Source organism: Geotrypetes seraphini, chromosome 3, assembly GCF_902459505.1.
Source record: "Geotrypetes seraphini chromosome 3, aGeoSer1.1, whole genome shotgun sequence".
Classification (NCBI taxonomy): Eukaryota; Metazoa; Chordata; class Amphibia; order Gymnophiona; family Dermophiidae; genus Geotrypetes; species Geotrypetes seraphini.
Window position 1 is genome coordinate 215048150 of NC_047086.1, and position 23077 is coordinate 215071226.

At 44.3% G+C, this 23077-nt stretch overlaps 1 protein-coding gene across 1 annotated transcript in view; it reads right to left on the reverse strand.

The window, feature by feature from the left end:
- LRP1 (LDL receptor related protein 1) overlaps positions 1-23077 on the reverse strand; it is a 777705-nt gene that overhangs the window by 608315 nt on the left and 146313 nt on the right. The window contains exon 3 of the mRNA XM_033939435.1: positions 6640-6777. Coding sequence (XP_033795326.1) covers positions 6640-6777 — 138 coding nt within the window. The remainder of the gene's footprint in view (positions 1-6639; positions 6778-23077) is intronic.

The window sequence follows — 23077 nt, forward strand, 5'->3', positions numbered from 1 at the left end:
CTCTAGTATTCGCACCAAAAACAACCTGTGAGGGCTCCCTGAAGTTTAAAAAATTAAGGAAAATAGGTTTTGGAAGAGGGGGGTGGACCTTATCACTGGCCCCATAAATGTCTAAAAATCTAATTTTCTGACCCCCCCCCTCCCTCCCCCCCCAAATTTCCCCATAGAGAATAATGGGCTATACTCACTGTGTTATGCTGGTGCCTGCCTGTGTCAGCTTTCTCTGCATCCTGATTAAATGGAGGGGGACTCTCTGCTTCATTCCTATCAAAATGATCCAAAACTGGAGATCTTTGGGCTGTCAGTTGGTCCAGCATTGACTGTAAGCTCAACCATCACAATGAGGGGAATGAAAAACGAAGCCGGCTCTCTGAAGCACAAAAGGACTAACACAGGGGCCTCATAGCCTGCGCTCAAACCTCTGATAAATCAGGTGAGCTAGCTACCTGGGAAACGGTCCCCAAGCTTCCAAGATGCACAAAGCAGGCTAGCTCAGTAGGTACAACTGGGGGTTGCCCCATGAGCTGCAGACTGCTCACATGGAATCTGCATCTTCTCCTAGGCAGAGTAGCCCCAAATTGGGGACCTCTAGGCACCTTAGCCTCATGATATGGAAGAACACACCTGAAAACAATAAAACTGTACAGAGCAAATCAGAACACATCTTCTCAATTTGCTTGCACAAGGAAAAACTGAAGAGGGCACTATACTCCACTGGTGAAGGAGGAGGAGGAGCTGAAAGATGTGAGTGACATCCTTCTGCAACAGTTTGCAACCAGAGGATATTCACCTAGAGTACAGACTCCTATGTATATACAAAAGAACTCTGTTTCTATGATTGAGAATTCTTCCCAGTACCTATCTGATGAGCATTTTGTTTGTGATGGGTCTCTCTCTCTCTCCTTTGATTTTGTGTTGCTTCCTACTACAGGTGCAAGATCCCTTATCCAAGCATATTTCGGGTTTTGGAATTATTTTATTTTTGTCATTGTTAATTCAGCCCTCAACCCTTTCTGCCATCCTGAGTGGGATCTACAGCACTCTTTGCCATTTTCCATCCTTCTGACCTGAATTGCACAGAGGTCAGGAGAAAAACATGTACAGTGGTACCTCGGTTTGCGAGTGCACCGGTTTGCAAGTGTTTTACAAGACGAGTAAAACATTCGCAAAATCGGCGCCTCGGAAACCGAGCGTGCCTCGATTTACGAGCGCCCCCCCCTCCACGATCCGGCACCCTCCGCTCACATTGCACTCCCTCCCCGCCGCGATCCGGCATCAAAAAGGCACCCACCCACCCAATCACATTTCTTACCCCCCATTTGGCACCTGCACCGGCACCAACGCACAGGACATGCCGGTGCCGGTGCCCGAAGATGTGCCTCCTTCTGCGCTGGGCCTTGAGCATCTGCGCATGCTCAAGGCCTTCGTGTTCCCGTTCTCTCCGAGATGCCCAGCATGTCCTGTGCGTTGGTGCCGGTGCCAAATGGGGGGTAAGAAATGTTATCGGGTGGATGGGTGGGTGCCGGATCGCGGGGGGGGCGGGGCGCTATGAACGGGGGGGGGGGCGAAATGAGCGGGGGGATGGCGGATCATGCGGGGGGGGGCCTTCATGAGCAAGGGGAGCAATGCTGGTTATTGGGGGGGGTAGAGCAACGCCGCTGGCCTCGGGGGATAGGGGTGGGTGGGAACGAATCAAGCGAGTTTCCCTTAGTTCCTATAGGGAAACTCGCTTTGATATACGAGTATTTTGGTTTATGAGCATGCTTCTGGAACAAATTATGCTCGTAAACCAAGGTACCACTGTACCTCCGTTGGTTTCAGCATGTTATCACATCAAGGAAATTGATTGCTTTTGGTTCACATTAAATTTCACTTGCGGAGTTTTTCGGATTTCAGAATTTCGGATAAAGAATCTTGTTCTTCTGTGCAGTTCACTACATTTCCTTTGTTAGTCTCAGTTCTGATGTAATCTACATTTGCTTTGAAAAAGGTTGCCAGTTCAGCTGCTTTTGGGGTATTTGTTGATTTGGTTTGTTGATCTGGTTGTTATCTCAGTTGGGTTAGCTAGGAAGTGTGCTATTTGAAATAATTTTTTCAAATCTGGTTTTCATAAGAACATAAGAATAGCCTTACAGGGTCAGATCAATGGCCCATCAAGCCCACTAGCCCGTTCTCACAGTGGCCAATCCAGGTCATTAGTACCTGCCCAAAACCCAAGAAGTAGAACTATTCCATGCTACCGATCCAGGGCAAGCAGTGGCTTCCGCCATGTCATTCTCAATAACAGACTATAGACTTTTCCTCAAGGAAATTGTCTAAACCTTTCTTAAAACCAGCTATGCTATCCACTCTTACCACAACCTCTGGCAACGCGTTCCAGAGCTTAATTATTCTCTGAGTGAAAAAAATTTCCTCCTATTGGTTTTAAAAGTATTTCCTTGTAACTTCATCAAGTGTCCCCCTAATCTTTGTAATTTTTGACAGAGTGAAAAATCAATCCACTTGTACCCGTTCTACTCCACTCAGGATTTTGTAGACTTCAATCATATCTCCCCTCAGCTGTCTCTTTTCCAACTGAAGAGCCCTAACCTTTTTAGTCCTTTGTCATATGAGAGGCGTTCTGTCCCCTTTATCATCTCAGTCGCTCTTCTTTGAACCTTTTCTAGCGCCGCTATATCTTTCCTGAGATAAGAAGACCAGAATTGAACGCAATACTCCAGATGAGGTCGCACCATGAAGTGATACAGGAGCATTATAACATTATTAGTCATGTTAACGCCTGAATGGGGAGCTTTCTATTCATTATGAATGCTCTCTTAATGAATCTGGAGTTTTTCTTTACAAAGAAAGCCTTTGCAAGGATTAACCAAGTGTTTCTGCTCCTGAGGAAGTTCATGAAACGGAGCCCTGTCGAGCTGAGACAATTACTCGTGAGCTGAGATTACCACTCGCTCAAATACAGATAAGTTCTTTATTTATTTAGATTGAGTCAAAATGATCGGAGATATCAATTACGATTTTGGGACTGTTCTTTCCCATCTCCCCATCCCATTTTTATGAATGAGGACATGAATTGTGATTAGTTTAATTTATGACTTTGGAACATGTTGGGACTGTGATTGGAGAATGATTTATACAAGACTGTGATTGGAGATTGATTTATACAAACTTTTAAACATTAGAAAAAGATAAATTGAGAAATTTTCACTATGCACTTTTTATTTTTTATCACCTTCAATATTTCATTTTTTGTAGCAGTAAGCACTATGGGGCTCATAATCGAAAGAGAAAAATGTCCAAAAACCAGCCTAAGTTGGCACTTGGACGAACATTTCTCAAAAATTTCCAAGCGCCGATAATAAAACTGGATTTTGGACGTATTTCTAAACGACCTAGGCCTTCATAGTGCCGCTCAACGTCCAAAGCTAAATGGGGCATTTCGGGAGGTGTGTTGAAAGCAGGAGTTGTGCGGGACATGGGCCGGCTTAGACTTAGCATGTATAACTGAAAGTTTAACAACAGAGCCTAGACTGAACTTGGACGTTGTGACTTAGACCATGTAAAACATGGTCTAAGTCACAAGCACCCACCTAAACTCACCAGATAAGCACTGCAAACACATAACACAGACCCCCACACACTACCCCAGTGATCACCAACCCCCCTCACCCCCATAAAAATTTTATTCACAACTTTAAATTTCAGCCTCCAGACCATCATCACCTGGCCACCTGGCATAGGAAAGCCTAGTCATCCAGCCAAGAGGCAGCTTAAGTCGTCTTGGGGGTGGGTTAGGGACCCATAGAAAGGAGGACCCATGCCCATAAGCCCCTGTAATCACTGCATTGATATTTAAATATGTACACCCCCAAAACCCTTTTTTACTGGCATATAAGTGGCTCATGCAGCCATATGGGCTATTGGGGTGGTAGATAAGTGGGTCTAGGGGATTCTGGAGGTGGTTTGGGGGGCTCACCGTCACCTATAAGGGTACTGTAATGAGGAGAAGCCATGGCACCCTTTTTGTGAAGTTCACAGCAATGCCTTGTAAGGTACCCCACTATTTAGGTGACATGTCTGGGTGTGCAGTCCATCACTTTGCAGACCCCTCCCACGTCCAACAGGGCTTGTTCTAGGCGTTTTGGACTTGGACGGAAAGTTGGACGGAAATGTGGTATAAAGATGGACGATTTAGCGGCTTGGACGATCAGATCGGCAGGACATATAATTAGACTAATTTCGAAAGTAAAAAAAAGTTGGATGTATCTTTCGAAAATGTGTCTTAGGCTCTTTTTAACTTTGGACGACTTGCGAGATGGACATAAACGGACTTAGACGTCCCTTTCGATTATGCCCCTCCACACACTTTATTTTTATCAATTGATATCCCATTGAGGAGTGGGGCTTTTAGAGTCGCTCTCCCCTATATTTTTCCCTCTTAGGGTTTATCACCTGCACCTTTAATTATAGAAGAGACTAATGATGTATCCAGCAAAACTCATTTAGGTTTACTCCAAAACATGGTGCTGATCATCTATGAGTTTTTGTCCAGGGTCAGGAAAGACTATCGATATTACATCTAGGCCCATACTGAAGTGTCTCATATTTATTTATTCATTTTGATTCATACTGATTTTTTTTAATCATTTAGTAACCTTGATTGATATGTGAGTGCCGGTAAACCCCCTCTTCCATATAGAGTTTCATATAGAGTTCTGCCATTATTTTTTGTTATCAATTCCTAACATTCACTTTTTCTATACATTTCTATTGGTGTTCTTCTTATTCCCTCTTTGAGCAATCAAACTTGTGGTGGGCATATCATAACTATACAGACTTTGGAACCTCTTATGATGTATATATCATTTCAAGTTTCTGTCTTGTATATTTTTATAATTATTCATGTCCACCACATGTTTTATGGCTTTATTCTGTAGTAAGCTCACACTCACCGGCAGCAAGAAGCATGACTGATACTCGTGCCAGAACCACCTTTCTTCTGACAAAATTTCCTCTTTTCACATAGGCGGAGAACATCAGAAGAGAGGCTGTGGGACTGACGCGAGCAGTGTATCAGTCATGCTGCTTGCTGCCGGCAAAGATCTGAACTTTATAAGGTATACCGCCGCCAAGTGGGAGAAACCAGATTGCCTATGGGGTGGCATTCTTCTGCCCACCCAATTTGGGCCCAGGCCGACCCAAAACAGTATGTCTGGCCATGCCCCTGACTGCATTACAAAAAGCTTTAAGCAGTATTATCATAAATTGAACATGAAACAGATACATGTACTGTATGTACCTGACACAAATATTAAAATGATCTGGACTTTTCCCTCCCATGCAGTGGGAGGGGCTGACCTTAATGGATGCTAGGGGGCAATTCTAAAAAGGCCACTCAATTTTGGGTGCCAAAATGTAGGGTGCTGAGTGTGAATTCTATAATGGCATCTGGGTGCTCAGATTCCATTATAGAATAGAGCACAAGTCCACAATTGCACGCCAGAATTTAGACACCATCACTTATGCCAATGGTTCCTAAACCTATCTTGGGGGACCACCAGCCAATCAGGTTTATTGAATGAATTGGACATCTCTGTCTTTATGATATCAACTGGATACATGAAAATGAAGTGAATTTTGAGTATATATGACAAAGAACAAAAAAGTTCAAGTACCTTTACTGTTGGTTTCTGCTACACCTGATTATATGGGTGAACATTTCGTGGAATTTTTAATAGAACATTTTATTGGGTGAATGAATCGGGAAGGCCCTGTGTTTGTGATATTTATGTGTAGTTGATGTGATTTATATAAAGTAGTATTTAATAAAATAATTTAATGACTATTATAATAATTGATTAAATATTTGAATTGATATTTGAATATTTGAATTAGCTTATTTTTGAGTTGATGGGTAAAGCTATTGAAAGTTTTTTTTATAAGTCCTGGTGTAGTTTATTTAATGAATATGCATGAGACAGATTCGCATATAATAGAGGCAACAGGCATGCAAATCTGCCTCATGAATATTCATTAGGGATATCTTGAAAGCCCAGCTGGCTAGGGGTCTCCCAGGACAGGTTTAAGAACCACTGACTTATGCCATGTAAAAGGCAGGTGTGCATAAGTGTCGCATTTTGGCACATAACAATCTATAAGTTGTTTGTGTAAATGCTCCGTCCAGGTGTACTCCCCAACCCCCTTGCAGTTATGCACTGTGCAGATTCCCTAGTAACATAGTAAATGACGGCAGGTAAAGACCTGAATGGTCCATCCAGTCTCCCCAACAGTGACATGCTTTATTAATTCATGATTAAATTGTTTCTCCTTGACATTTCTGGAACATAGACCGTAGAAGCTCACCTGGTTTTGTCCTTAGATTCCAACCATTCAAGTTGCCGTCAAAGCTCACTCCAACCTATCCAAACTACATTAGGTTTGTAGAATACCACTTAGCGTTCATCCAACACTTAGGCACAACAATGCTACATTCTTGCACATAAGTACTAGTATTCTAGAATCTTAGCATGCAAACGGCGCTTACATTTAGGATCCAAGATTATAGAATGATGGGGTGTATGGGAAAAGGGTGCTGAGTATAGTGAGGAAATGCTTAGAAAGGAAGCTTTGCACACATACCCCTGCAGTGAACACCTTCATCCGTGGCATCCAAGCAGTCGGAAATACCATCACAGAGCTTGCTCATGTGTATACACAAGTCCATGCTCAAGCAGTGGTGCTCATTTGGTTGGCAGCGGGAGACTTTGCTCTGGGGACCTGAGGAAAAAAATAATTTTTTATTTTTTATTTTTTTAAAAGCCCTTGCATTCATGACAGGATACATGTAGAAAGCTCAAGAAAAGATAAGCAATTACAAAACATCCCTGAGAGGGGCAGCGGAAATTGTCAAAATTAGAACTTACCAGCTGCTGGCACTGCCATTAAACCCTGAAAGCAAAACCACTCCCCATCCCACGAGGCCATCCTAAGATTCACAAACACAGACACTGGCTAGACAGACTCAATCTTTTCCTGTTAATTAAATTAAATTAAGTGCAAAAGAAAGTGACAGGAGGCCTGAGAGAAACAGCAGCAGTGTCTTATTAATCACCTGAAGACCAAGGATGGACAGGATGCTATGACAGCAAGTAGACAGTGACGCAGCTCACTCTTCAACCCAAATAACCTGTTTGCCATCTCCTTGGTAACTTTTAGCTTCTTAATTTACACGGAGAAGCGAATGACATCTGATGTCTAAGCGCAGTGCTTTTATTATTGAAATTTTCAGAATACAAAATCACATACCCAATGCAACAGCAATATAAAATCAAACAGCTGATTACACAAGGATATCCGTGTTGATCCTTCATGGAGACCTAAGAGACCCAAACTCCACCCCCCCCCAAAAAAAATCCCACCCATCCCGAACCCCCACCCCCACCCCATCACTCCAGTGTCAAAAGCTCAAAAGGGAATTATGAGCTCTATGGGACAGACACTCCCACACAGGGGCCCAGATTCGTCTAAATTTCCACAAAGGACCAGGGCCACCACTACGGACATCCAAATATTCAAATTTTAATAAGATAAACATTCAATTCTCCACATAGTAACAGTGGGCACCTCAGCTTGACGCCACATCACAATGATACATTTTCTAGCCAATAAAGAGGCTTTATACAGCAGCAAATTTCCCCCTCTAGACAAACCCAATGTAGTAACTTGAGAAAAAAGTAGAATATCTGCCCTCAGAGGAATCGGCTTACTCAATATAATTTGGAGATACAGGGCGACAAAGGACCAAAAGATCTGAAGTCGGTCACAAGACCAAAACATGTGAAGCAAACCTGCCGGGGTAGACTGGCACTTTGGACACCGAGCATGAGAAGCAAATCCAGAAACATATGCCCAGTAGGGAGACACATGCAGCCACAGGAGAAATTTATACTGTTGTTAACGCAGTGCTTTTAAATATGGATGCTTTGTTTTGTTTCACAAAGTTTGGGACTCTTATCTGGACAGGCGGGGAATAGTGAATTAATCGAGTTGGGCCTCCCTTTGAGGGGCCTAGAATTTGTCTTTTTCTTGCTTTTCTTTTCTATATTATAGAGCCTAAAGGGGAGTAGGGAGGGGTTATTTTTTCTTGTTGTTCTTTGGGGGGGGAGTGCAACTGATGTACCTATATGTAAGAATTTCTGACTAGCTTTGGCCCTTTCCATCTGTATAATGGGTTGGTGGCCTCCTTATGCATTGTACTGTTTTGTTATACATTTATAATTAAAAAAAGAGAAGTAAAGTGAATGACCACCTACTGATCTTGAGACTGTTACTGGTGTGTAATTGTACCCAGGCAATGACAGCCAGACTGCTTAAAAGAGATAGAGAAAAGATGACAAGAGTCCAAAATACAGAATTACAAGGACCATTCTTCTGAACTTGTCGAGATTTTTTTCCTCCCTTAAATGGGTGAGTAATGGATATTAGCGTGCATTAAACGCTAACGCGTGCATGTTATCCTATGGACGCATTAGCGGTTAGCACACGCATTGATTTAACATGCGCTAAATCCACGCTAAAACGCTTAGCGTGCCTTTGTAAAAGAGGGCCTAAGAGTGTCCTTCCAGGGCAAAGATCAATATTTTACTACAGTCCAAATGGCCTGGGACTTTGCGGAAGGACTGAACAATGGATTGGGCACTCTCCATGACTAGATCAAAAATGTAAGGGGTTTACTGATCTGGAGATTTTGCCAGTGCTTGGTGAGGTTAATCAGGGGAATTGAATCTGAACAGAAGTTGCAAATCCCAAGACTTTAATTTGCTTCTTACTGTGGTGACATCAGCGGAGGAGTAGGAGAAAGGCTGGAATCCCCTTTTATATAATCTTTGTTGTATCTGCATCTGGTACATCATTTTGCCGTTGCCCTCAAAAAGCAGTATATTACAGTGGTTCCCAAACCTGTCCTGGAGGACCCCCAGGCCAGTCGGGTTTTCAAGATAGCCCTAATGAATATGCATGACAGAGATTTGCATAAAATGGAGATGCCAGGAATGCAGATCTGCTCCATGCATATTCATTAGGGCTATCTTGAAAACCCGACTGGCCTGGGGGTCCTCCAGGAAAGGTTTGGGAACCACTGGTATATTAGATGCTGAATGTACAATGCTGAGTACGCCTTTCAGCGCTATAGAAATGATAAACAACAGCAGTAGTAATAATAAATCATAAATATTTCTATTGTGCAAGTGAGACATCAGTATCAGAGAGGTCCATGCAGCACTTTCTGCCTTGTCTGACCGAGAAGGAGACAGGGGCTTAGATGCACTAAACACAGTTGATAAGACCATTTGGATCGCTGTGGGCTGATTTTTTTGTGAGCGATCGATGCTCAGACAAGTTTGCATGCAATTGATTTGCGCGGAGGTTCGTCATAATCTCCGTTCGATTGCATCCAATCGATCGCTCTGAGAGTGACTCTCACACATGCACAGAATAGTCCAGTTGATATAGTGACAATGTATGCATGCGCCAGATTTGCTACGAGGCCGTACGGAGGGGGAAGAGAGGTAGAAGTAGACTACGCAAATGTGGGGCTTAAATGAGGATAGTGCTGTGTAAAGTTCTGGCCCAGCTCTTACATATTTTAATCATGAGGAACAAAAATTTTAGCCTTCTCTCATTAGACCCATCTTTTCGCTGTCCTCTCTTATATTTTACGCTGTTAACGGGCACACATAGATGCGCCTTCAACATACTTGCTCACAACATGTATATAACACATATACGTCCCTGCTATCGTAAAAACTGTATTTATGGTATCAATGTTATAAATATTATATTTATTTCAGGGTTAAACTATCGGTAAGACACGTAAGTGACTTTTCTTGACCAGTTGCTTTTTTCGGATCGCTAAAAGTGATCGCTTTTATCTATGCATTGTGAAGCGATGGTAGAGCATCAGTCGCTCAGCTAGTTTGCATGGTATTTTAATATTAATGACCTCATTTGCATGGCTGGATCGGAGAATGAACGATCGTGCAGAAAACCATGCGGTGAGCCATTTTCTGCATCAGGTCGGCAAATCTGATTGTCGCTAAACCAATCAAAATGGGTTTAGCAACAATCGTTAGATGATCGCTGACTTTAGTGTATCTAGGCCAGAGACCTTTGACTAAGGGACATGGGAGTTATCAGATAACTGTGGACTGGATACCTTTTCCTTTAATCACGAAGTAATGAAGCCCAATGTTATTAGAGCACCTGATACCTGATAGCAGAATGAGTTCCCAGTCTTACTGGACTTTTGGAAGGGGAAATGATGAAAGAAATACACCGGATGGCGTCAGCAGACTCTTATAAAACAAATGGGCCTGCTAAAGATTATTGTGACTGCCTCTATGCAAAGTGTGCATAGGGGACGATTATTTAATTGCCTCAAGACCAAGGTGCTCATTCCACAAAATCCAGAGCGGAGATGCAGCTTCTTCCCAGTGTTCAAAACAGCAAACCATTCCCGTGGGCTGTGCCATCAGAGAGGTTTTCCCATGTTAGCCATCCCTATCCCCACAGAACCAGTCAACAAAGTTGAGCCCTAATAGCCACCAGAGAAAAGGAGCTTCCTTCACAGCTCAAGTGCCTGGTTTCTCAGGCTGCAGGTGCTTACCGGTCCTGGGGGGGGGAGGGTCAGACACTGCACTAGAATGAAATCCAGTGAGGATGCCACATCTGGTTAGAGCACAACATCCCAGCCGGTCACCCCAAGCTCCAGAACCCATAGGCCACTTAAAAATCCAGCCCGAGTGCCAGGACAAAGGGCAAAAGAATACACTGGGTATCATGTACAAAGAGAAGAAAGAATCAGGAAACTGAACAGGGAATAGCGATGTTTTGTGCCTCTGCTCTTCTCAGTGTGACACTACTGCACTGTGAGCAAATCCTGTCTGCTGACTGCAAAAGCACACACAGACCTGGGACAGTCCTGCCAAATTTATTCCAATCACCTCATCAGTGCTGCTTTGTAGGAGTGGGAAGGGGGGGGGGAAAACTTTGTCCATTTTCCATTCTATCATCTGCTGCTTTTTGAATCTGAAGAGCCTACTTTGGAAGCATTCCTTTCCCTCTCCCCTCAAAACACTGAAAGATCTAGCTTGTGAAATTCATTACCTTCTGAATTGTGGGTACTGACTTATCTATTTAAACAGGCTTTTGGTAACAGGGCGTATGGCAGTCTGATCTTGAGATGGTTTTATGTTTCACAGGATATAGAGATTTTATCTTACAATAGATAGCATAATGTAATGCACTATATTTAAATGATACTCAGACCAAGCAATGGATTGGTTTGGTATTGGATCCGGATTCATGCAAATGATTCAAACCTTGTACAGTTCCCCTTCTGCCAGATTATATATTAATAATACTTTTTCGGAACGCTTCTGTCTGGAGAGGGGAGTTAGACAAGGGTGTCCGTTATCTTCTTTGCTGTTTGGTATTGTTCTGGAATCCTTGTTATTGGCTATTTAGCAGGCAAAGGAGATTCAGGGTATTCCTTATGCAGGTCGGGAATATAATGTCTCTGCGTATACAGATGATATTTTGTTTCATTTGAGGAATCCTGAAACTATCATGCCACATTTACTAAATTTGATTGATAGATTTGGGAAATTTTCAGGATATAAAATAAATCGGAGTAAATCAGAGGTTCTTCCGCTAAATGTACATTGTCCAAAAGGATTATTTGATTCATTCCCCTTTCTTTGGAAGGAAGAGGGTATAAAATCGCAACCTTAGAATTACAGGGTTCTAAGTGACAATTTTCAGTATTTTTAACTCCGATGACTTCCGGGTTCTATCTGACATTATCTTTATATTATCATCATGTAGTATTTGGAGAAACTCTGTTCGCGCATTAAATTAATAAATAAATCTGCACATGTCATTGAACACCAAGGGCTCCTTTTACAAAGCCGCGCTAGCGAGGTTAACGCGCGCGACTTTTCATCACGCGCTAACCCCCGCGCTGGCCCAAAACTACCGCCTGCTCAAGAGGAGGCGGTAGCGGCTAGCGCGTCCGGTGTTTTAGCGCGTGCTATTACGTGCGTTAAACCGCTAGCGCCTTTGTAAAAGGAGCCCCAAATTGCCCCCACAAACCTCCACTTCAAATTCCTGAGAATGACTTTCGGTACTGTTAGAACCATGTCATTCTAAGGTCGCAAACTATTTAGGTATTTGGATTCATAAAACGCTGGAAGAGATGGTGAAAGTAAATGAAAAATCTTTATTGCTAAAGGTCACAGAAATGTGTGAGCAACGGAACCCCTTGCATCTGTCTTGGTGGGGGAGAGTTCAAGCGGTTAAGATGATGATTTTTGTCTGTGGTTTGTCACCAAACGGGTATGTTACCAGCAGTGTTCCCTCTAAGCTGCGCTGGCGTGCGCTGGCGCACAAAATATTGCCTCGCAGCGCACAATGTCACGTCACAGCGCACGGCGTACGGAGATGGCAGGCCGCGGCGAGAGGAGAATTGGGCGAGTTGGCGCTGGCGCCCGATATTTTTAGCGCACGGGGAAAAAATTTTGCTCACACCACCCGCCCGCTTAGAGGGAGCACTGGTTACCAGGGTTTTTTCAGGGGTCCTATTACAAGAAATTAAATAGTATTCTCATTAAATTTATTTGGCTGGGGAAAGCTGCGAAAATTGCGGCGGGGGGGTAAATTTTTCCAATTTTTATAGGTACCATCAAGCCTATATAATGCGTCAGGGTAAGTATTAGATCTTCCCCAAGCTCATGGAAAATCTTCCAGACTGGTTATGGTTGGAATGGCAACTCCTGTCTCCGTTGAGATTGTGTCACGTTCTGAGTATCAAGTTACCTAGGTTATATAAGGACAATAGAATTTTATTAGACACTTGGCAGACATTAAAATTTATCAATAATCTAACATCTATTCCAATTCATAAATCCACATGTCAGTCCCTTTGGTTGAACTCCAAGATTCAAATTGGCGGGTTTAAGGTCATCTGGAAGTACATAAGAACATAAGAAGTTGCCTCCACTGGGTCAGACCAGAGGTCCATCTCGCCCAGCGGTCCGCACCCGTGGCGGCCCATCAGTACTGGATGAAGGCGGGAATACGTACTCTGGATGATGTAGTATCAGATGGAAAGCTGCTTGACTTTTCACGACTGCAACAAACATTTGTATTGCGAAGTCTCAAGTATATAAGTGGTTGCAGTTGAAGCAGACCATTCAGAAGGGGTTCCCTGATTGGCAAAATCTTAAAAATCAGTATAGTTTGCCAATCCTATACTTCCAGACAGATTTCCTGGGACCTCAGGCCGCTCATTGGTACAAATTAATATCTGAATTTTTGAATAAGAAACCAAAGACTGGTCTTCGTGACATTTGGAGCACTGAGTTAAAGCAGCAGATTTCTGCGTCTCACTGGCCACGAATTTGGACTTGGAGGATAAGATGTACGTCGTCTGCATCTATGAGACAAACATGTTTTTTCTTGTTACATAGATCTTTTTGGACCCCTGTTTGTTTACAGAAATTGGATAGTTCCAAGTCTAATAGATGCTGGCACTGTCATCTTTGATGTAGGGACTTTGGATCATTTACTGTACTATTGTCCCTTGATACTTGGGTTTTGGAGATCCATTTGGGGGTCAAGTGAATAAACTGTTGGAAAATCCAGTGGCATTGTCATACGACACCGTGCTATTTGGCACGCAAATGAGGGCTAAAAGCCAAATATCTTCCCAGAATAATAAACTTCTCTTTATTATGACAGGGGTTGCCATACAACTTATTATGAGGAACTGGAAAATTGGGATCGGTTAAATTATACTTTCTGGTGGGAGTCTCTATGCCACACGCTTAAAATGGAACATATGATTGCTATACAGCAGGGACATTATAGGAAGTTTATGGATATTTGGGAGCCATTGACAAAATTCTGTAAGGAGTGAATGTTGATTTTGCCCTTTGATCATACACGTCCAGGGTGGATAGGAAGATACTTTTAATTTAAGTGCAATTGTTGGATATGTAGAAAGGGCCGGGGGGATGATATCTGTATTTGTCATAGAATATAATTATGATTGAATTTAAGTGCTGTTACAATGTAAAATGTCTGTATAATATGTTGCACTTATTTTTGGCTTTAAAATGAATAAAGATTTATAAAAAAAAAATAAATGATACTCAGACATTTTCTGATGCTGATGACAAGAAGAGTTGTATAAAATCTTATGGTGGCTGCTATAATTTTGTAGTTCAATTATGTTATGGTTTATTTTGATTTTAATTATTTATGTCTCTCTGATTTATGTAATTAGATTTTGTCTTAACTACTGTGTCTGTGCTTATGTAAATCAACAACAATTATCAGACTGTACAGCATACAAGTTCTCAAATAAGTACATACATAAAATAATGATGAATGACTAGCCCAGTGTCTCGCAAACTCTCTGGAGCCGCGGCACACTAAACTTGGGGCCATGGCTGGAGGTCATCCGGAAATGCGCAGACATTCACGCAATGACGTCTTGTGTATGCGTGATGTCATCATGGTGGCCCTCCAGATGGGGTCCTGAGCTGCCAGTGTGGGGGGGGGAGGGTGCTGGAAGAGGAGAAGTGCCTCTCCTCCTCTCCTCAAGAGGCACGTCCTCTAGGCAGTCAGCCAGTGCCTCTCCTCCTTGCTGGTGTTTCAAGGTGCATCTGGGGAGGGGCCTAAGGTTCTGACTGGCTCAGACGCCAAAGGCCCCCCTCATAGGAGAGGCCTTAACCAACCTGGGCCAATCAGAGCCTTTGGCCCGTCCCCGGCGCATCCTGCCATTTTGAAGAGGCAGGCCTGCTGGCCATAGGGATTACAAGATGACGAAAAATCACTCTCCTATACAATATTCAAACTTCTTAGAATGTTACATATATCTTCATATTTAGTCACAAAATATGCTCAGAGACATGAAGGCTAAAACAAGGGGCGAACCCCAAGAATAAAGCCTCACCACCCAATCATTGCATATAGTTGGACTCATTTGAAAAAAAATATACTTTCTTCGCTGCATAAGCAGTCTAAATGATTGATAACTTAAAGATAAGAAGTTTGAATATTGTATAGGAGAGTGATTTTTCGTCATCTTCAAACATAACATAACATAACATTATACTTATATATACCTTCCTTTAATCACTCCCAATGAGATCTGACCAAGAATCTTTGGTTTCCCCAGTATTGTTTTGACTTGGCCATAAGGATTAAGCATCCCTCTGTCTGGCATTCATAAACAAGGAGGGGGGCAGGAGAGTAATTGGAGGCACGATTGCAGCGGCGGGAGGAAGTGAGCATCCCTCCTGCTGCCGGGGGGTGTTGGGGGAGTTGCTTGATGGCAGCAGTGGGAGGGAGTGGGCAACCCTCCTGTTGCCTGAGGGGATTGCTTGACGGCAGTGACAGGATGAAGTGGGCATCCCTCCTGCCAATCTTCGATTTGGGGTCTTTTTTATTTGTACATTTATTCTGCACATGTGCCAATCACTATCACCAGCGATCAGCACATGCAAATATAGCAACCCTCCGCAAACCTCATTTGCATGCACGTTTTTTTAAGAATGGCTCGCCTTTTTTAAATCATTACAGTAGTGGCCGTAACAGCAGCCTGTCAGATTTTACTGCTAACATTTGAGAATCGTCCCCTCAGAATAACTGTAAAATAAACACACACCCTAAACTCTTGTCATACAGGCCAACGAGTTGTACAAAAAGCTCTTTAACACAGTTTGAAATGTTAAGACTCATTTATATCAAAAGTTTATGCAGAGCTTTTAGCTATACTTAGAAACAAGAACATGGGATGCAGAGATTACAAGCCCAAACGGTACAAGAAGACAGAACAAACTACCCCAACATCACACATAGTCAATGCAGGATAGAGTCAAAGCCCTCCAGTCTCCTCTAGAATTACAGCTGGATCACTCTCCCTGCAGGAACAAAAATCCAGAAAATGTCCTGCAACACACCAGGAGACTTTGAGAGTTTCTTGAGTAATCCTGAGCTCCTGAGTTTGAGGACAGATTAGATGGCTGAAAAGTATTGCAACAACTGACAATCGACACCAGAACACACTGATACACTTGTACGTCCTAGCAGAAGTAGTTCAAATCATTTGGTTTCTGAGAAGCCTGTGGTACACCCCATAAAATTTAACATGAATCAACAATCTTGAAAAAGAAATAATTTAGAAACAGAGGAGAATAAAGCTGAATTGTTCAACAACTGTGTTTAGAGATGAAAGGCCAAGAGTAGGACTTAAAAAAAACACAAATAAGAATGGAAGTGAGGTTATGGTTTATTGGTTTATTGATACTTAACATATCGCCTTTTCTGATGTACAGGTCAGAACAGTCTGCAGTAGTGCTGCCCGATTCACGATTTGAATTGATTCACCAATTCGAATCAGGTGAATCGATTCGAATCGATTCAATTTCCCCAAAAAATCAGCCTCCCAATTCAATGATTGACCATTCCCCCGTACCTTGCAAAAGCAGGAGCTGCAGCGCTGCCTCTTGCTGGCCATCCGCTGCCGCTCCTGCTTGAGTGGGAAGAGTCAGTCAGAAAGGCCTCCCCCAGCTTCCCCGCTCTTACCTCCTTAAGGCAGCTTGCAGGCTTGTTGGTGTTATAGCGATCCCTGCAGCTGCCCGTCATCCTCAGCGGCACGTTCTCTCTGCTACGTCCTGCCCCTGCTATGACGTCAGGGACAGGATTGTGGCAGAGAGAACGTGAAGCTGAGGACAACGGGCAGCTGCAGGGATCGCTATAATACCAACGAGCCTGCAAGTTGTCGTGTTAACCTAAAAGTAAGAGCGGGGAAGCTGGGGGAGGATACAGGCTTGCGGGGGGAGCAAGCGTTCGCGGCGGGGAGCAGGCCATAGAGTGCCTTCACAGCAGGAGGGCAGGCCATTGCGGGGGAAGCAGTCTGAAGAGTGCCTTCACGGCAGGAGGGCAGGCCATAGCGGGGGGGGGTAGGTCTTCACGGCGGGGAGCAGGAGAAAAGAGTGCCTCACAGCAGGGGGGCAGGCCTTTGCGGGGGGAAGCAGGTCTTCGCGGTGGGGAGCAGGCCGAAGAGTGCCTTCATGGCATGGGGGCAGGCTTGTGCAGAGGGAAGAGGAGGAAGAGTTCCTTTGTGGTGGGGAGGCAGGCCTGTGCAGAAGAAGGAGTAAGAGAGGGGAGGAGAGATGCTAGACCTGGGGTGAAGGGAAGAGAGAGACCAAACAAAAAAGAGGGGGAAGAAAGCAAAGGAAAGGTGCTGGACTAAAGGAAAGAGGGAGAAGTAATGCAAGACCACAAGGGGAAGCGTACAAGAGGCTCCAAAGTAGGTGGGTAGGGTGCAGGATGGCAGGAGAGATAGTAGGAGAAAGCCTGTACCTGGGGAAGGGGATACAAGAGGTAAGGAAGAGAGAAAGAAGAAGCTGGATATAGGGAGAGATAAGATGCTGGGCATGGAGGGAGCATAGGAACGGGGACAGTATTGGAGAGGAGAATAGGGACAGGGACACAGAAGAGAGATGCTGGATGAAAGAGTAGTTAAGAAAAGGAGAGATGGTGAATCTGGGGATGGTGGGGTCCATCGCTGCAGCTGCGGGGGGATGGAGATTGGAAAAAAAAAAAAGATGCCAGACCTCTGGGGGAGGAAAGGGAAACAGAAGGAGAGCACATAGATGGAAGATGGATGGTTAGCACGGAGAAAGAAGAAAGAATGAGAGCCTGATCAGAAGACAACCAGACCAACATGGGACCAACATGATTTGAAAAATAACCAGACAAGAAAAGGTAGGAAAAATAATTTTATTTTTTGTTTTGCAAATTACAATATGTCAGATTTGAAATGTGTATTCTTCCAGAGCTGGTGTTGGACCGCGAACGTGAGCTAGGATTTAACAGAGGGAGGAAAAGTATTTTTTGTTTGTTTATTTTGTTTACACCACAGGACCAGTGTGGGTAGGAGAAGGCAAAAGAGGTGAAGAGGCTATAAAATAAACCCACCAGGATGTTTGGAAAAAAACACCCAATTAGGCAGGAAAATTGAATCAAATCGAAAAATCGATTCAATAGGCTGAATCGAATCAAATCGAAATTTTTTTTCCTGAATTGGGCAGCACTAGTCTGCAGTCTTCTTTACAAAATAGTGAACAGAAGGGAACTCTATTTCAACGGAGGTAGAGAAAGAACAATTTTCAGCTCGGACTGTGTTCATGAGGAGCTAGCTAAACTAAAGGTGGACAAAGTGATGGGACTGAATGGTACTGAACAAATTGCACATGCTCAAGATATGCCGGCTTCTGTCCCCTCCAAGATTCTCAGGCCTTGAGCATGTGCAGATGCTCAATGCCCAGTTCAATATACAACAGATCAGCGGCAGTACAATCCACAAGAGTATGGAGGTCAGCAGCTCTGGGGGGGGGGGGCGCATGGAGGTCAGCAAATCTGCAGTGGGAGCACCAACAGGTATATCGGGATCAGTGACTAGAGGGATGGGGGCATGTATGTGGATAATGGCTCCGGGGAGGGTGTTTGTACTGTGGATAACGGCTTGGAGGGAGGACGCCCCTATAGTTCAGCAGGAAGAGGGCAGCTGTACCAAGTGGTCAGTTGGTGGCTTGAATATAAATCGAGATCCCTGTTTTTTTGTGACTCAAGAATCCCAGTTTATATTTGAGTATATTTGATGAACTGTTTGTATAGGCCTTAGAGTCACTAACTGAACAACAAATGACTGACTGAATGGCAATAAAGTGTAGTGGTAAAAGCCTTTCCATCATCCACCACCCTTTTTGTAAAGTAGTATTTCCTTAGATCACTCCAGAGTCTGTCCCCTTTCACCTTCATCTTATGCCCCACCCCCATTCCAGAGCTTCCTTTCAATTGAGACTCACCTCGTGTGCATTTATGCCATAGAAGTATTTAAATGTCTATCATATGACCTTTCTCCTGTCTGTCTTCCAAAGTATACACACTGAGATCTTTAAGTCTGTCCCCGTATGCTTTTGGATGGCAACCACTAACCATTTTAGTAGCTGCCCTCTAGATCACAGTTATTCAACTGCCGGTCCGCGGACCGATGCCGGTCCGCAGAAAATTCCTGCCGGTCCGCACAGGACCAGCGAGATTAACTTCTTCAATTTCCTGCCGGTTCGCGCAGGACCGGCAAGATCGAGGAGCGCAGGGCCGGAGATATAATGGGGAGCCTCAGACTGTGCTTTCTTCCCTCCCAGCGGCTCTCCTTACAAGTGCAGCGATTCAGGAAGGAAGCCTTGGAGCTTTTGCTGAGTCGGGCCGCCTCCGATGATGCAACTTCCGCTTTCCTCAGAGGCAGTGCGATCCAACAAAGGACCCGAGGCTGACTTACTGAATCGCAGCGCTGGCAAGTAAGGAGAGTTGCTGGGAGGGGAGAAAGCTGCTGGCATGGTGAAAAAAAAAAGGGACTGCTACTACTGGACCTAGAGAGGGAGAAGGAGAGATGCAGCTGGGAGGGGGGAGGGAAAGGAGTCTGGGAAGCTGCTGGGTAAGGGGGAAAAAGGGACAGCTGCTACTGGACCTGGAGAGGGAGAAGGAGAGATGCTGCTGGGACGGGGGAGGGAAAGGAGTCTGGGAAGCTGCTGGGTAAGGGGGAAAAAGGGACAGCTGCTACTGGACCTGGAGAGGGAGAAGGAGAGATGCTGCTGGGAGGGGGGAGGAAAAGGAGTCTGGGAAGCTGCTGGGTAAGGGGGAAAAAGGGACAACTGCTACTGGACCTGGAGAGGGAGAAGGAGAGATGCTGCTGGGAGGGGAGGAGGGAAAGGAGTCTGGGAAGCTGCTGGGCAAGGGGGGAAAAGGGACAGCTGCTACTGGACCTGGAGGGAGGGAGAAGGAGAGATGCTGCTGGGAGGGGAGGAGGGAAAGGAAAAGGAAGAGAGTTACTGCTGGACAGGGGGAGGAGGGAAGGGAGAAGAAAAAAGGAAGGAAACAGCTTGCAGGGAGATTAGAAGAGGGGAAGGGGAGAGATAGCAATGAGATGGGAAGGGGGGTCAGCATAGAAATTGAGAGGGACAAAGATGCTAGATCTGGTGTAGGAGAGATAAAAATGAAGAGAGCAGTGAAGCTGGAGTGAATCGTGTAAAAAGGAGAGAGGGGCATAGGCTGGATGGAAAGGGGAGAGGGGCATAGAAAGAAGACAAATACCATATGGAAGGGGAAGAGGTCAGACAGTAGATAGAAGGGGCAGATGCTGGATTGAAGAGACAGAGAGGGCAGACGCTGGAAGGAAGAGAGTGAAAAGAAGATGAAAGCAGAAACCAGAGACAACAAAAGGTAGAAACAAATAATTTTATTTCTATTTTGTGATTAGAATATATCAGATTTGAAATATATATCCTGCTAGAGACATAACTGGGGACTGCAGTATTCTGTTAGCATGATATTTCTATGAACTTGGCTTGTTCAGTTTTCTTGATAGTAGAGGGGATATATGTGAAGGGGAGGGGAGACAGGGGTTTTGTTGGTCCGTGCTCTGTATATTTGTATTTATAAAATCACAATTGTTCAGAATATTGTTTCTTTTTATACTTTAATAAAATACGTTCAATATAAAATCATAATTGCGGCTTGTGCAGATGGGATCAGATGGTTTGCGGGGACCAAGCTCGTGGAAATGGAGTGTAAACGGGGTTTTTAAATTTTAGTCCTATTAGTTTGCCGGTCCACAAAATAATTCTTTTATTTCTGCCGGTCCACGGGTGTAATAAGGTTGAAGAACACTGCTCTAGATAAACTTCATTTTGTTTATATCTTTTTGAAGGTGTGGTCTCCTCTCCACAACTGTATACATTACTCTAAATGAGGTCTCACCAAAGGCTTTAAAGGCATTACCACCACCTTTTTCCTACTGGCTATTCCTCTCCCTATTCACCCAAGCACTTTTGCCATTTCTCCCTTGAGTTATTACAGACCAAATGTATGACCCTGCATGAAGTACTTGAGGACAAAGATCTTAATATGGAAGAAAGGCAGGAGAAGGGAGATATGATGGTGACATTTAAATACTCCATGACATAAACGCACAAGAGGCAGGCCTCTCTGAATTGAAAAGAAGCTTTGGAACAAAGGTGAAAAGACTGAGGGGTAATCTAATGAAATACTTTGTTATGGAAAGGCCTCCCAGTGAAGGTGGTAGCGACGAGGACTGCATCCAAATTTTAAAAAACCATGAGACAAGCAGAAAGAATCTCTAAGTAAGAGAGAAGGACAGTAGAACTTATTTTAAGGTATGGATGGACAGACTGGATAGGTCACAAATTCTTTATCTACCATCAGCGCTTATCTGCTCTTCCACACCCCACACCCCCCCCCCCTCCACACACACACACACACAATGCCAATTGCAGAGGGAAGTCGGCAAAGCAGGAAGCTGCTTGTGCTTGTTGGTTGGAAAACATGGAAACAGAGGGTAATAAGAGACAAATGCTTGCACCAGAAGGGAAAGGAAAAGAGAGAAATGAAGGCTTAGGGAGGGGGCAGGGTATAGGAGGAAATATGATGCTGTACTACAGGGTGACCCGTCAAATTGTGCCCTGACAAATGCACTCCGACAATTGTGCGTATGACAAATGTGCACACTGAATGAGAGGTGACCTGTCAATTGTGCCCCGACAATTGACCTCCCCACTCACAATCCACAGTGGATACTATTTTGTCTTTTTGAGGGAGGATACCTCCCCCCACACACTCCCCTCTACACTTAAAAGATTCACTTGGTATCTTGTGTTACGGTAAGGTTTAGATTATGATTATGGGAACCCTTTACATACGTAGATATCTGGAAGGGCCTGATTTGCTCATACTCCTCAGGCCCCATCCCTAAGCCTGAGGAGTCTGAGCAAATCAGGGCCTTCCAGATATCCACTTATGGCAGATTCAGATTGGTGTGCGCTTTTCACGGGGCACAATTGACATGCACGCAATGGTCAAGGCGCAATTGTCGTGCACGGATTTGTCGGTGTGCCTTGCTACCGTGCTGTGGACCCTGAACTGGGTGTGCTGCAACACCGAAAAAAAAAAAAACCTGGGAGCCACCTTGCTTTTTTACTTTCAATGACCACCACACTAAAGGAACTATAAAAGCAGTCTTTTAGACAAAGGTTTCTCCCTTCTAGGGTTGTGTATGTGTGTTTCTCAGAGGTCAAGCTGCAAATGGAAGCTGAGCTGTCAGCATATGCAAGGTGTAGGGGAGAGTCCCTATCTCCTGACCCCTGACAGAAAGTATTTTCTTGCTTGCTCGGCCCCAGGTTTTGCAACAAACTTATAACAGCTTTATCTAGCCAGGGATAGCTTCCAATCCAAGGCTAAAGGCAGGGAGGAGAGGGGCAGGTGGAGGAGACTGCCCTCAGCACAGTTACCAAGAAGGATTAGCATCATCCTTTTTTTGTGCAACTGCTCCGTCTTTTCTTCATCTACTAAGCACACCCTTACAGCAGAGGGAGCCACTTACAAGAATTAGCTTATTTTGCTTCTGACTTTGTTTTTAATCCTTAGGAAATTTTATTGCAACCTTCCCCTCGTTCATTCAATAGTAAGTGAGCTGAAGTGCACCAAGCCCATTCCAAAGAGGAAACACATTTGATGTAAACGTTCTCTATAAAACTTTGAGGCTTTGCCGGCTTCTGGGTGCAACAGAGTTTGGGTAACTCTAATAGCCCTATTGCATATGGCCTCCCAGGCCTGATGCTTCACAAGATGGGGGGGGGGAAGGGGGCAGGAAGAGAGAGCAAGCAGGAGCACAGCCTTTTCACCTGCGCACTAAGTACTGTCTATCAGATTGTCTGCACTTTCCGAGCCCTAAGGGGGAAAGAGCCAGCGTCACCTCTGTGGGAGAGCACAACCCTGTAATTGGTTTGAGCTCAGTTTTTTATTTGCCTTAATGCTTTTCAATCTAGTCTTAATGGTGTGTGGAGGCAGCCTGAGGGGGGAATTAAAGGCTGTTTGGCAAATTACATTTTCTAGACACTCAAGATCTAGCCAGGGAAAGAAAAAAAGGTAC